Source organism: Panthera uncia, chromosome B4 (genome assembly GCF_023721935.1).
Source record: "Panthera uncia isolate 11264 chromosome B4, Puncia_PCG_1.0, whole genome shotgun sequence".
Taxonomy (NCBI): Eukaryota; Metazoa; Chordata; class Mammalia; order Carnivora; family Felidae; genus Panthera; species Panthera uncia.
In genome coordinates, this window is record NC_064809.1 from 128,779,623 (window position 1) to 128,795,074 (window position 15,452).

At 45.2% G+C, this 15,452-nt stretch overlaps 2 protein-coding genes across 2 annotated transcripts in view; both read right to left on the reverse strand.

Annotated features, from left to right (window-relative positions):
- DMC1 (DNA meiotic recombinase 1) overlaps nt 1–495 on the reverse strand; it is a 42,740-nt gene extending 42,245 nt beyond the window's left edge. The window contains exon 1 of the mRNA XM_049626364.1: nt 318–495. The gene's annotated coding sequence lies outside the window, so the exon portion shown is untranslated. The remainder of the gene's footprint in view (nt 1–317) is intronic.
- Nucleotides 496–6,962: 6,467 nt separating this feature from the next.
- FAM227A (family with sequence similarity 227 member A) overlaps nt 6,963–15,452 on the reverse strand; it is a 74,586-nt gene continuing 66,096 nt past the window's right edge. The window contains exon 17 of the mRNA XM_049626379.1: nt 6,963–7,317. Within this exon, the coding sequence (XP_049482336.1) occupies nt 7,236–7,317 (82 nt within the window). The 3' untranslated portion in view covers nt 6,963–7,235. The remainder of the gene's footprint in view (nt 7,318–15,452) is intronic.

Consider the following 15,452-nt stretch of genomic DNA (forward strand, 5'->3'; position numbering starts at 1 on the left):
AGGAGAAAAAAAAAAAAAAATCGTCCGTGTCTTCTCCCCCTTGATAAAACGAAAAGATAATTCGTTCTCGAGTGGCCACTGATGGGCTGAAGAGCCGGATCCTAAAGCAGGATTAGGGCCACACCCCCGCGCCGCCCGCGGGCATTTCCCCCACCTCCGGTTGCCTCCCAGGGCGGGGACGGGCCGCACAAAGTCCCGAGCCCGGGGCCCAGCGGCGACCGCCAAGCGCCACCAAAGAAACGGACCCTTGGTTTCCCCTCAGATTCTTCACGCGCTTACCCTTTTTTTTTTTTTTTTGCCACAAACCCCTCTCGTACCCCACAGTCTCCCCGAGGTTTTCAAGGTGGAATCCCTTCCGCGCCCCCCGCCCGGGCTTTCGAATCCTCCGGGGTTCTGACTCGGAACCCGAACGCGGAGAGCGGCAGCCCGCGCGTCGCTGACCGCGGGGTTTGGCGCCCACCGACGAAAGTCCGGGCGCGTGCCCGGAGTGGGCGGACCCACGGTGGGGCGGGGCCAGGGTGGAGGCGGGGCGGAGTGCGAGGGGGTGTGTTCACGGTGGGCGGGTCCCCGGACGCGGCTGGGACTGAGGCGCGGGGGCAGAGAGCAAGGGGGTGGAGGGTCCGGCCCTCGGTGGGCGGGGTCCGGGGCGGGGCAGGTATGGGGGAGGAGGGGCTACCGAAGGAGCCTCTCGCGGGGGGTGGGGACGGGGGCTCCCTAGGGTGAGGGAGGGCTCCTGAGGCGGGGAGACATGTGCTGAGGAGAGGGGCTCCCCGGAGCTGAGGGAAGTGCTGAAGTCAGGGAGAGGCCTCCAAAGTCGGGGCACGGAGGAGCCGCGTAGAGATTAGGGGGCACTGAGGCGGGCGCTGAGGTGAAGGCGGGCTGCTGTGAGAAAGAAGGGTTCTAAGGTGCGGGTTGTCCCGAGATGGAGAGAGGCCTCTGGGAAGGGGTCACGAGGTGGAAAACCAAGGCGGGGAGGGGGTGCTCGGCGGGGGCGGCTGACGCGCGGCGACAGGTGCCAGGCAAAATGCTTATCTTACTGGGGACCCGCGGTGAGGAGGTCGAACCTGGGGTCTTAGCCAATGTCCCCCGCATTCCTAATCTCTCTCCGTGACACTCTCTCGTCCCGAGGCCCATTCAGGACGGAGAGGAATTTTGCTGCGACTTAACTCGCAACGTGAAATAGACAAGGGCGGCCAAACATATTTCAGTCCAGCTTCTAAATAGACCTTTTAGGGGCGCCTGGGTGGCTCAGTCGGTTAAGCGTCCGACTTCGGCTCAGGTCACGATCTCGCAGTCTGTGAGTTCGAGCCCCGCGTCGGGCACAGAATCTGGAAGCAGGCTCCAGGCCCCGCGTCGGGCTCTGTGCTGACGGCTCGGAGCCTGGAGCCTGCTTCCAGATTCTGTGCCTCCCTCTCTCTCTTCCCCTCCCCCGCTCATGCTCTGTCTCTCTCTGTCTCAAAAATAAATAAGAACATTAAAAAAAAAAAAAAAAAATTAAAGGGCCAACAAATAACTGCCTCAGCTCTTCAAAGTCTTATTTTCCAGAAACAGAGCCTGTCCTTCGTGTTAAATGGAAACCGATGCCCAGTTTTGGGGTGAACTGGGTAGTGACAGTAGGCTTTCGCCCTGTGACCTCACCTGAAATAACTGTAGTAACTTCTGCACAACTTGTTAGGTGAGGACATCCAGTGTAATGGTAGAGCTGCAAAGAGCACAGCAAGATGATTTAGGGAAATAGAACATATGTAGTTTGGTGTAGTGACAGCTGGGAGAGAGAAATGTTCATAATATTTGAAGGTTGTGTGCAGTACATTTACCGAAAGAAACTGAAATGAGTGTGGTAATGACAGATCCTTGAAATGAGGATGAAAAATCATGTTTGGATAGGATACTGATGATTGTATGCAACTTAAAAAAAATTTTTTTAAGCCAAAAACGCAGGATAGTTAAAAAGTACACTTGAAGACATTTCTACTCAAATCAGGACCACAAAAAAAAAAAAAAAAAAAAAGGTAGCCTTTCATACCACCTAAAATTTTTGAATATAATGACAGTGGTATTTCAAATCAGTGGGGAAATGATGAATTCAGTGAATGGTGTTGGAACAGCTAGGTAGCCATCTGGAAGAAAAATAAAATTAGAACCAAACTTCACACCTTATACCAAGATAAATGCCAGATGGATCAAGAAATTAAATCTGAATATAATAATAAAAGTGCTAGAAGAAAAGGAGACTTTTTTTTATTATCTCAGAATAAGAAAAATCTTTTTAAATATGACACAAAACTCAGAAGCCACAAAAGACTTATAAAAACAACCACATTAAAAAACAAAAACAAAAAAACTTGGGTTCCAAAATGCTACTTTCCTATTTTAGATACAGAGTCCCGCAAGCCAGAGCTTGTGTCTCAATTAGTAATTGTGACAAAAAGCTTTCCCTGTGTCTCAAATCCTTCAGTGAGTCCACAAGTTCTTTACAGAATTTTAAAAATTTGTGTCATTTTTATGGTATTCTAAAAACAACAACAACCAGGCGGTGGGAGTACCTGAATTTTAAACCGTTACACTTTAGTGCCCCTCTGTGGACAACTGCCTTATAATCAGAAAAAGGCACATGATCCCACCGTCTGCAGTTGGGTTTCCTCAAACTGGTGCCTGTGGATATATGTTCTGGGAGTTTCAAGAGCTCAAACATGAGAAGTGCTTTGGTAGAGAACTAAAGAATGAAAGACCATCACACGCACACAAAAAGAACTTCACTGGGCACGTCTCCCCTTAAACATAGTTCATCCAAAAGATGTTTCCTGAATCCCTACTACTTGTCAGACACTGCGAGGTGTTGAGTACCAGGGTTTAAAGAACAAACAAAATACAAACCCTAATGGGGCTCTAGATTGGTGAGTTTCTAGGCAATTACAGTGAAACACACACACACACACACACACCCCAGTCATTTGGGGGCTTCCTCATTTATTTAGATTTATTTCCACATTTGAACACCTTCCAACTTCAGCACACAGCTCCCCAGAGAGGCATGCTCCTGACAGTTGATTCAACCAACATTTATTAAACACTGCATGATCCCAGCTCTCTGCTGGAGAAGGAGATGAAGACAGGTCTGGACAGGTCTCTGCCCTTTAGGAGCCCTGAGTCTAGTAGGGGGAGACAGATACCGAAACAGGTAATCACACACAGGGCAAGGTAAGAGATCAGACATGCAGTCGGGTAACAAGGAAACCTCTCCCTGCGGGATCCTCACAGAGGTAGTGACCCGTACTTTGGGGCTGGGAGGATGGGTGAGGGTTTGCTGGCTGGGCGGGGTGGGAAAGGCAGAGGCAACTCAGAGGCTCTTTTAGGGAACTGCAAGTGGTTTTGCTGGAGTGGAAGGTGCTAGGGAGAAAGCAGCTCTCAGAAGCAAAGGAGAGAAGCTCAAGGTAACATTTGATGACCACACTCATAGCACTTACTCCTTTCCACAGATTAATGCAACCACTCGTCACAAAGACACCATGAGGTAGGGACTATTATTACCCCTATTTACAGATGAGGACACTGAGGCATCACAAGGTTCAATAACTTGCTCAAGGCTCACAGTCTGGCTCCCGTGTCCATGTTCTTAACCAATCCACTAAACCAGTATATGGCAGACCCTGTATATTCATATGTGATTTTTTTTTTTTTTTTTTCATTTATAGGAGCCTGGTTTAAGCACACATAGGAGTGGCAACTGAGCCAGGCTTAACATAGTACAGCTCAGCCATTTACTAGCTGTGTAGTCTTGGGGACATTAACGTCTGTGCCTCAATTTTCTCATCTGAAAACCAATAATGATAATAGTACTGAGTTGTTGTGAGAATTAAATCAATACACTTGAAGTATTTGGGCTGCTGTGTGAAGAATGGATTGAAGGGGGCAAGAGAGAGAGGGCAAGGAGAATGAGTACCTAGGAGAAGACTGTATAAGTCAAAGCCGGGGGCGACTTCATCCAAGAAAGGCCTCTTGAAAATGGGGAAAGTTGTGCCTCACGCAGAGGGCTATAGTGAGAAGGCAATAAAATAATGTGTGAAAATATGCTTAAAAGTGTTTAGTTCAGGGACACCTGGCTGGTTCAGTTGGTAGAGTGTGAGACTCTTGATCAGGGGGTTGTGAGTTGGAGCCCCACATTGGGTGTAGAGATTACTTAAAAATAAAATCTCAGGGGCACCTGGGTGGCTCAGTCGGTTAAGCGTCCGACTTCAGCTCAGGTCACGATCTCGTGGTCTGTGAGTTCGAGCCCCGCATCGGGCTCTGGGCTGACGGCTCGGAGCCTGGAGCCTGCTTCGGGTTCTGTGTCTCCCTCTCTCTCCCCCTCCCCTGTTCATGCTCTGTCTCTCTCTGTCTCAAAAATAAATAAACGTTAAAAAAAATAAATAAAATAAAATCTCAAAAAAATTATTTAGTTCATAGCAAATACCTTTAATTGTTTTATTATGGATAATTTTTAATATATACAAAGGTAAAATAATATATTTCCATCACCCAGATTCAACAAGTTTTAACACGCGGCCAATCTTATTTCACTTATAACTCCATCCACTTACTCCCTCTCATGTTATTATTTTTTGTAATCTCTATTTATTTTTGAGAGAGAGAGAAGGAGAGGGACAGAGAAGGAAGGGGACAGAGGATCCCAAGCAGGCCCCATGCTGACACCAGAGAGCCCAGTAAGAGGCTCGAATTCATGAACTACGAGATCATGACCTGAGCGAGCGGAAGTTGGGCGTTTAGCCGACTGAGCCAACCAGGTGCCCCAATCCCTCTCATATTATCTTGAAGCAAATTTCATACATCATATAATTTCATCTGAAATATTTCAGTATGTATCTCTAAAAGATAAGGACTCTTTTCAAACAGAACCATAATACCATTAGCACACCTAAAAAATAATAACTTTTAATATCAAATATATAGGCAGCATTCAAATATTCAATTATCTCGTCAGTGCCGTATATTGTCTGTTTCAACTGGGATAAGAAAATGTCTACGTGTGGCAACCGACTGATGCCTTTGGACCCTTTTCTGAAAATTCTATAGGTTTCCGTCTTTTCCCTTGGGTAAAGCACTGTGACAGTGCCTGGACGGAACTGGAGGGTATTCTAAGCGAAATTAGTCAGTCAGAGAAAGGCAAAAATCGTATGACTGCACTCGTATGAGGACTTTAAGAGACAAAACAAATGAACATAAGGGAAGGGAAACAAAAATAATATAAAAACAGGGAGGGGGACCAAACAGAAGAGACTCATAAATATGGAGAACAAACTGAGGGTTCCTGGAGGGGTCGTGGGAGGGGGGAGGGGCTCAATGGGGAAGGGGCACTAAGGAATCTGCTCCTGAAATCATTGTTGCACTAGATGCTAACTAATTTGGATGTAAATTAAAAAAAAAAAAAAAAAAAAAAAAAATAAAAAAAAAAAGAAAAAAGAAAAGAAAAAGAAAGAAAGAAAGAAAGAAAGAAAGAAAGAAAGAAAGAAAGAAAACAAGTTCAGGAAAGGTCAAGCCCCACAGCTACTAGGTCTAAAGTCCTATATCCATTATGAAGCAGGACTCAAGGCCCTGCATTTTCTGGGGCCAAAGCTCGAACTCCTTCTTCCATCTCTTCACCTGGGATATTCTCCAAGGGGGTCACCTAGGATTACACTCAGGGTTCAAGTGAATATGCATATCTGTGGGAGACACCTTAGGTCCCAAGAACGCACTTACTTTCTTCTTGGTTTAGGCAAATAGCCATCTGCTTGATTTCTTTCCTTTCAGCATTGCCAGGCAGACCTCTCTAACAGATCAGGTCACTCCCTTGTGCCCTGAGGCCCAAGCGATAAAAGCCAAGCCCCTCAGCCCAGCCACAGGTCCTTCCCCACACTGGCCCCTGTCCCTCTGCGTCTCAGTTGGTGAGGGGAACAAAGGCAAGAGAAATGTAGCTTAAATTAAATCTCACAGCTTGTAGCCCACTGATAGACACCTGAAACATGCAAAATGTGCCTTACCCAAGCAGCTCATGGCTGCCTTACTTCCTTGATGTTTTATTAAACACTAAAAGTAGCCTTACCTTACCAGTAGCTAGCCCCTCAAGGTCACGAAAGCCTTGCTTCCAAGTTCCTTAGTAACTTTATCTTTACCCCTCCCTCCACAAACTTAAAAGTATATAATCAGCCACTCTTCACAACCCCAGGGCAGCTCTTTCTGCCCACGGGTCCTGGCATGCTTTATTAAAATCACCTTTTTGCACCAAGGATGTCTCAAGAATTCTTTCTTAGCCATTTGCTCAAGAACCCCAACATCAGTGAAGTCTTTCTCGATTTGGCTTTTTGTTTATTCCGCACAGATTTCTAGCAAAGCATTAATGTATTAGTTAGTTTATACATCCTTCCCCCTCTCCCAGATTGTGTGTCCCTTAAGGTCAAGGACTGCGTCTTTATGCATCTCTGCAGGCATGGTAGAGAACAGACACCTGGAATATTTGCTCAACCTCTCCAAGCCCCAGTGTCCTCCCAGGAGAAATGGAGGTAACAATACTCACCCTGGGGGGAGCCACCAGGAGGGTAAACCAAGATAATGTCTAAGCAGGACTTAACAGAATTAAAAAAAAAAAAAAAAAAAAAAAAAAAAAAAAAAAAAGTTAAAGAAAGGGTGGGGGGCACTTGGGTGACTCAGTTGGTTAAGCATCCATCCGAGTTAGGCTCAGGTCATGATCTCATGGTTTGTGAGTTCGAGCCCTGTGTCAGGCTCTGTGCTGACAGCTCGGAGGCTGGAGCCTGCTTCAGATTCTGTGTCTCCCCCTCTCTCTGCCCCTCCCATGCTTATGCTCTGTCTCTCTCTATCTCTCAATTAAAAAAAAAAAAAGTTAAAAAAAAAAAAGCAGGACTTTAACAGAGTACTTGGCATGTCATTAAGTGCTCAATAAATGATTCTCCTATGATTACTATTACTGTGTTATATAATAATATTATGTATTCCATAGTATTACTGCTACTAAGTGACTGGAAGATTTAGTTGGTAAAGGCATGAATGAATGAGGTGACTTCAGTTTAAATCCTGACTTCGGTCCAGAGAGAAGTGAACTTTAATATTCTTTGTCCCATGGACTGGGAATGATTAAATGTGTTGCAGTATTATTTTTTTGTTGTTGTTTCTGTTTTAGATGAAACCCAACAACATGGGCAGGCTTCAGCCAAAAGTTCTCCCAATTCTTGGATAAGGATTCATCCAGGTGTGTTAGAAGGTGAGGGGTTATGGAAACGGACTTCCTTTTTCTGAGTTGGTTTTGACTCCTTGGTGTCCTTCCTGTGGATGAATCATAAAGGCACAAACAGATTAAAAACAAACATTGTAAAACCAGTGTGCTGAAGGGAATGCAGAAGTTAAGTCCCCAGGATTACATCAACAGCCTAGAGTGAAACCACCCAGAGTGAAACTGGTCAGGAGGCTGGGAAATGAAGGTGAAATTGATAGACTATGAAATGTCTGAATGTACTGGGGGGAGATTTAGGTGGCCAAGGAGAAATTTGGAGATAAACTGTGATAAGTACATAATGAAAAAAAAAAAAAAAAAAAAAAGGCAAGAAAACAGGCAGATTAAAAAGAGAGAAAGGCTTAGTTCCAGGGATAGCAAAAAGTTTTACAAGAGAACAAAAATACCATAGTACCCTCCATGGCTCACGGCAGTTGTGTTGATGGTATAATGCTGATTAGTGGTCCAAACCGAATCACAACAGAAACACACCGGGAGGATGAGAGACAGAAAGTGTGTGCATATGAGAGACAGCCCAGTCCTTAACCACTCCTGGTAGGAACTCAACAGACAATGCCTAACACTGAAAAATCAAAGAGCACCATGGTATTTAGACATTAGAAGGATAACAAATACCACAACAATCAGTTAAGAAAGTGGAAATGAGAATGCAAAGGAGGTCCAGAGGAGTGCAATTTTTTGTAACAAGCTTTGTAGAACTAGTTATTAATTAGCATTTGCGTTATGCTTTCCATAATCAGTTAATTTAATAGGCACTTATATATTACCTTGCATCAGGCACTGTTCTCAGTGCTTTACGTATGTTAACCAACTGAATCCTCATAACCACCTTTTTTTTTTTTTTTTAAGTTTATTTATTTTGAGAGAGATGGAGACAGCGCGAGTTGGGGAGAGGTGGACAGAGAGGGAGACAGAGAATTCCAAGCGGGGCTCCACACTGTCGGTACAGAGCCGGACACGGGGCTCAAATTCATGAAACTGTGAGATCGTGACCTAAGTCGAAACCAAGAGTTGGACGCTTAACTGACTGAGCCACCCAGGCACCCCTTCCTTACTTAATTTTTAAAGGATGAATATGTATTATTTTAATTCAAATAAAAACAGAAACATTTGTAAATCAGTATGATCTTTTGAGAGGATTTATTTCCAACTTTATGGGTATAGCGAGGCCAAGTCCTAAAATGAAATCAATTTTTTGTATAAGCAATTGACTGAAGCAGAATGCTAAACACACAGTAGCTGATCATTAATTCCTTCACCAAAAATTCACTGAATCCTTACTACGTGCCAGCCACAGGGGCAGGTACAAAAGATTCAATGCTGAGTGAGACAAGGTCCTTGAATTCGTGAGACTTATAGTACAGAGAGGGAGACAGATAATTCCATCACTAGAGTAGGTCATATTCAATGGAGCAAGCTCGGAAAAGCACAGAACACAAAACAGGCAGTCACTAGTGCAGTCTGGGGAGACTTTCTGGAGGTAGTGATGCCTGAGCTGGCCTTTCAGGATCAGGTAGGAGTTAGCCACATGAAAAAGTTGCTAAAGCATATTTAAGGAAGAGGAAAGAGCAATGAATACGCGTTAAAATGAATTGAGTTGGTTGCCATCCTCTTACATTCTAAAATATCAAAATGTCAGAAATAATAGTATTCATAAGCCCCTCCTAACCTGAGACATTCCACAGCCCAAACCAGTGGGGTGCAAACCATGCTGCTACATTCCGGTATGAGTGGCTATTTCTCTAATCAAAAGAAAAAAATAAATTGATAAGACTTTCTTCATATTAAATTTACTTCAGACTTCTCTTAAGGGTGCCTAGGTGGCTCGGTCCGTTAAGTGCCTGATTCCTGGTTTTGGCTCAGGTCATGATCTCACGGTTTCACGGGTTCAAGCCCCACATCGGACTCTGAGCTGATGGGTGGAGCCTGCTTGGGATTCTCTGTCTCTGTCTCTCTCTGCGCCTCGACCACTCGCACTCTGTGTCTCTCAAAATAAATAAACTTTTAAAAAAGTTAAACGAAAAGAAGACTTCTCTTAAAAATAGTTAGGCCAGGGGTGCCTGGGTGGCTCAGTCAGTTAAGCATCTAACTTCGGCTCAGGTCATGATCTCATGGTTCGTGAGTTTGAGCCTCACGTCAGGCTCTGCACTGACAGTGTAGAGCCTGCCTGGGATTCTCTGCCTCTGTCTCTCTGTGTCCCTCCCCCACTTTCTCCCTCTTTCAAAATAGATAAATAAACTTAAAAATATAGGGTGTAGCTCAGGCCGTAAAGTTTGACTGCTGGTTTCAAATCACTGTACTGTCTACCAAATGCAAGAGCCTGGGCAGCAGTCTCTAAACCTCTCTGAGCCTCAGTTGCCTCCATTATAAAGCGAGGATAATGACACCCCATATTTTACAGGAATGCTGTGGGAACTAAAGAATACACAGATCATGCTTAGAACAGAGCAAGGACCTGACAAGCACAATACTATTGTGTGCCATTGCTCAAGGTGATAAAACAAATGAATAAGTAAAAGTTATAATTAAGAAAAAAATTAATTAGTAATCGAGTTGTAATTTCTTAACATATTATGTGTTACTTGAAGTTACCAAAGTTTGTAGATATACTGAAGATTTAAATTTTATGCCAGACCTGTAATTTTGGGTGCCGGAATTTAGAGTGGTGATATGTTTACGGGGTTCTGCAAAGAGCAGTATGACCTCTGGCTGTCCTGTCCCGCAGCACGTGGGAGAATCAGGGCTCTGAGCTCAGGAAAAGGCCTAGAGCAGGTCAGCATCTGATCACCCGCCAGTCCATTTGCACTTGAAACAGCCTCTTCCCCCTCCCTAGAGCAGTAATCCTGTAAAACAACAGCTAGATGCTTTCTCTAAAATGGGTGTGCCCCAAACCTCCCAGTCCAGAAAGGAACAATGTACACTTGACCTTTGAACAACACAGGTTTGAAGTATGTGAGTCCACTTATATGCAGACTTTTTTCAATAAATACACTTACAGTACTGAAGAGGTATTTTCTCTTCCTGATGATTTTTTTTTAAGCTTACTTATTTATTTTGAGAGAGAGCAAACAGGGTAGGGGCAGAGAGAGAGGGGGAGAGAGAGAATCCCAAGCAGGTTCCACGCCATCAGTGCAGAGCCTGATGTGAGGCTCGAACCCTTGAACCACGAGATCATGACCTGAGCTGAAATCAAGAGTCAGTCATTTAACCTCCTGAGGCGCCCAGGCACCCCTCTGATTATTTTCTCAAAGCCTTTTCTTTCCTCTGGCTTATTTCATTTTAAGAATACAGTATATAATACATATAACATATAAAATACGTATTAATTGACTGTTTATGTTATTGGGAAGGATTCCAGTCCACAGTAGGCTATTAGTAGTTACATTTGGGGGGAGTCAAGTTACATGTAGATTTCTGACTGTGCCCCTAAAGCCCGTGTTGTTCGAGGGTCAACTGTAGTTCCTTGCACTACTTTGGGCTCAGTGAATTTTCATGTTAAAAAAGGTCTAAGAGCTCTGAGGAGAAGCATTTGACCATGACGTCCTCTGTGTGTGTCAGGGAAAGCTTCCTGGAGGAGGAGACATCGTCTGCATGGACTCTGCAGAAGTAGCAAGGGCTGGCTGGACGGAGAGGTCAGGGGCGGGAGGGAGAATGGCATTTCCTACAGGGGAAGAAGCTTGTGCCCAGCAAGGCCCACAGGCAGGAAGAGCTCAGCCTCCTGCCATAGCTGCGGGGACACGGTGTGGCTTGAGAGGTGGCTGGGAGCGGGGGTGGGGCTACCTCGAGAAGGCCTTGTGTCTAAGACTGAATTTGAACCCTAGATCCTCAGGAGATTGAGGAGAAACTGCAGATTTTAAGCAAAAGAGCAGCACGATGAGCTATGGATGTTTGAAAGGGACCCACGAGGGGCCTGGGTCTCGACTCTGGTGAGCCTCAGCGGCCTCCTTTGAAAAACAGGAAAAATAAAATTCACCCCACAGAACTGTTCCTAGACTTGAATGGGACCATGGACTATGCCTAGCACGGGGTGAAGATGGCTTCCCTCAGTTTCCCTTCTGGTATTTGTAACAGGAAGAGGGGGCATGCTCTTCTTCAGGCTCTGGAAAGCCTGACGTTGCCCCCCCTCCCCCGTCCTTAGTGACTCTGAAAGAAGGGTCTAGAGAGGCATCTTCAGGCCCAGGCTACGCCCTGTCTGAATGCGAAACTTTGGGAGCTTAGAGACTTTACCCCGCTGGTGAGAATTTGTCTTTTCTGGAGCTTCACCGTTTCAGTGCCCTGTGGTGTGTGAGAAGGATTATGCCTGCCATAAGAGGTGTGAAACCCGGCCTTCCAGAGCCCAGAAAACCAGGGAGTCCTTCCGGGCTGGGCTAGGCCAGGGATCTCAGGCAGCCAAGCTCAAAGCGTCCCGGATGCGGGAACGTAAGGAGATTTATGAAACAATAATACGAACCCTGTTGATTATTGACAGGTTCTATGCCGGGCTCTTTGGTTGCTCCACGTAGCAACCATCCACATTTCTTACGGCCAAGGAAACAGACCCAGAGAACGTAGGTACTTGAGGATGCAGGGCAAAGATTCAAAACCCCGCATCTTTTTAGAGCCAAAGCGCCTTCTACTGCTTCATCGGCCATCAGGACTTTTAAAACCCAAGTATGATCCAAGTATGATCATGTGGTTCTCTTGTTAATATCTTTCAGCAGGTCCCTGAGACTTAGAAAATTGGGGCGCCTGGATGGCTCAGTCGGTTGAGCATCCAACTTCGGCTCAGGTCGTGATCTCGCGGTCTGTGAGTTCGAGCCCCGTGTCAGGCTCTGTGCTGACAGCTCGGAGCCTGGAGCCTGCTTGGGATTCTGTGTCTCCCTCTCTCTCTGCCCCTCCCCCTGCTCATGCTCTGTCTCGCTCTCTGTCAAAAATAAATGAACATTAAACAAAAAAGAAGAAAGAAAAGAAAGTGCTTCACAGATGATATTCCTTCCTGATTTGTCAAAGGATCTTCTCTGGGTTCACCTTCCCGGGAACCCTGTCACACACTTTCTTTTCTTTTCTTTTTTTTTTTTTTTTTAAACGTTTATTTATTTTTGAGACAGAGAGAGACAGAGCATGAACGGGGGAGGGTCAGAGAGAGGGAGACACAGAATCCGAAACAGGCTCCAGGCTCCGAGCCATCAGCACAGAGCCTGATGCGGGGCTCGAACTCACGAACCGCAAGATCACGACCTGAGCCGAAGTCGGACGCTCAACCGACCGAGCCACCCAGGTGCCCCATGTCACACACTTTCTTGATCCCCTGCCATGCTAATTCCTGCCTCTGAACTTTTGCCTCCGCTGCTCTGTCCACCAAGAATGCCTGTCTCTTGCCTCACCCGCTCCTTCTGCCTGGCAGACACCTTCTTATCTTTCCCAGATGTGGGTCAAGGGACACCACGCTTCTGTAAAGTGTTTCTGCAAGGCTCCTGGGTCCCCTTTGTGTAAGCACCTCTGGAGCTTAGGGCATTAATTTGTTGATACACCTGCCTTCTCTCCACCAGGTTGTGAGCCCCTTGAAAATAGGGACTGTGTGCCAGCTACTGTTATTTATTCAGCGTCTACCGCAGGGAACTTTGGAAGCCTCTTTGAACCTGGGCTTGCTGCCGTGTAAAATGCAATGGGTAACCTCTACTCATATGGCTGCTGCGAAGGTTAAAATGAGGTGATGTTTGTAGCGTGTTGAGCTTAATGTGTTTAGTTAATAAACGGTGGCCCTTATCATAGTATAATAAAACACTGTTAGTTGTAGTATTTTAAATAAGATAATGGGCGAAAGAGTAAATGTGTGAGTAAATGTGGTTAGCCAAGCAAAAAAAAAAAACAAAAAAACAAAATAAAAACGAAACCAAAAACCACTTCTGCTTTTCACTCAGCCTCGGAAAAACTGTAAAACTATCGTGGAGTGTTTCCCTGTTTCTGTTTCTCAGTCTTTGGCTACAGTTTCCTTTTGCTCCTCTTGTTTTACCTTACCTGGCGGAAATATCCGGGCTCCTGCAGGAGCTTCCTAGTCCCAGGGAAGAGAACTAATCAGGGCTTGAGAGTTACGAGGGAGAGAGGCTCAACTTCTGTCTTGTTTCTCGTTTCCTCCCCTCCTTTCCCTTCCTGTGGGGGGAAACCAAAAAGACTTTACAAAACTCAGATCCAAAACCCCGTGTGGTTTCTTCAAAGGTTGCGCTGGAATCTTGATGGATGGTGAAAGAAAAAGCTGACAAATGAACCAGTGACAACGGCAAACAGCAAATGACTGGCGCAGGGTCCCCTCATCCATCTTCTGAGCGCTGACTGAGGGCCTGCTGGGTGCCAGGCACTGAACTTGGCCCCTAAGGAAACAAGCTCTCTTGAGAGAGCTCCCCAAATCGTCACTCTGGGGAGATGGACAAGCGGACAGGCAAGTCTGTGACTAAGTAGGCTATGTTCTGTGGGGCACGATCAGAAGAGTGCAGGGCACACAATGGGCACCCCGAGTAGGCAAGTCAGGGAAGTCTTCCTGGAGGTAACACCTGAGCTGGGTTTTAAGGGTCAGCTAGGAGTTACTAGATTAAGAAGTAAGTAGAAGATGGGAAAGTCGGGGGGAGCAACAATATTCGTAAATTAAAATGAGTTGGCTTTTTATATTTCCGAGAATCTAAGGTGGGTATCAGAGGGATCATTTCTGATAGATCAGTGAGTCACTATCGATCCTGGGAGATTCCGCGGTTCAAGCCGGTGGGTCTCACGTCAAACTGCCATTATCAACAAATTCTGGGGGTGCCTGGGTGGCTCAGTTGGTTGAGTGTCCGACTCCTGATTTCCACACAGGTCACGATCCCAGGGTGGTGGGATTGAGCCCCGTGTCGGGCTCCATTCTCAGCATGGAGCCTGCTTGAGATTCTCTCTCTCTTTCTCTCTCGCTCTGCCCTTTCCTCTTGCTCATACGCTTTCTCTCTCTAAAATACTTTTTTTTTTTTTGAAAGAGAGAGAGAGAGAGCGCAAGTAAGCGAGGGGCAGAGAGAAAGAGAGAATCCCAGGAGGGGGAGAGAGAGAGAGAGAGAGAGAGAGAAGCAGGGCTCGAGCTCATCTGAAGCGGGGCATGAGTTCACCAGATGTGGGACTCAAAACTCATGAACCACAAGATCATGACCTGAGTGGAAGTCAGATGCTTAATGACGGAGCCACCCAGGTGCTGCTCTAAAATAAATTTTTTAAAAAAGGAAAAAAAAAAATTGTGGTCTTCTCCTCTTTAAGAGGAAAATTAAAATTGTAACCTTTAAGACTGGAAGGCTTCCAGGGTGCCTTGGTGGCTCTACTGGTTGAGCGTGGGACTCTTGATCTTGGCTCAGGTTATGATCTCATGGTTCAGGAGATTAAGCCCTGAGTCTGGCTCTGCGGGGATAGCACAGAGCCTGCTTGGGATTCTCTGTCTCCCTCTCTCTGCCCCTCCCCGACTCGTGTTTTTTCTCGCTCTCTCTCAAAATAAATAAATCAACTTAAAAAAAAAAAAAAAGATTGGAAAGTTTCCTTGGCTAAATTTCTCAACCCATTAAGCTTTGGTTTCTTCTCAAAAATGGAGAGTATAACACGATCTATCTGTGACAGAGATGGTTAGTTACCAACCCATCATCCACTCTCCCTTTTTCTTTAGCGACGGAGTCAGTTTTTGTCTAAGATGGTAATATGTCCAGATTTTTTTTTTAAACTACATTTCCCAGTCTCCTTTGAAACTAACATCACCGTAATATCTGGCTCTTGAAATAAAGTGGCAATATTATATGTCATTTCCAGAGAGATAATTGAAAACGGAGAGGGTAACAGATTGACTACAACCAAGCATGAAGGATCTTTCTGGGATAATGAAAAAGTTCTAACACTGGATTGTAGCAGCTGTTGTTGCAAAACTCTGTAAATCTACTAAAATTAATTGAATCGTCTGCTTAAAATGGGCAAATTTTATGGTAAATTAGACCTCCATGATATTATAAAGTAATAGTAACAATTATTATAACACAGCACTTAAAGTAATATTTTTAAAAATAGAGGCATATCTCTGAGATATTGCAGGTCTGGTTCCAGACTACTGCAATAAAGTGAATATTGCAATAATGCTAGTAAATTATTGTTTCAGTTTCCCTGGTGCATATAAAAAATACACTTAGCTTATACT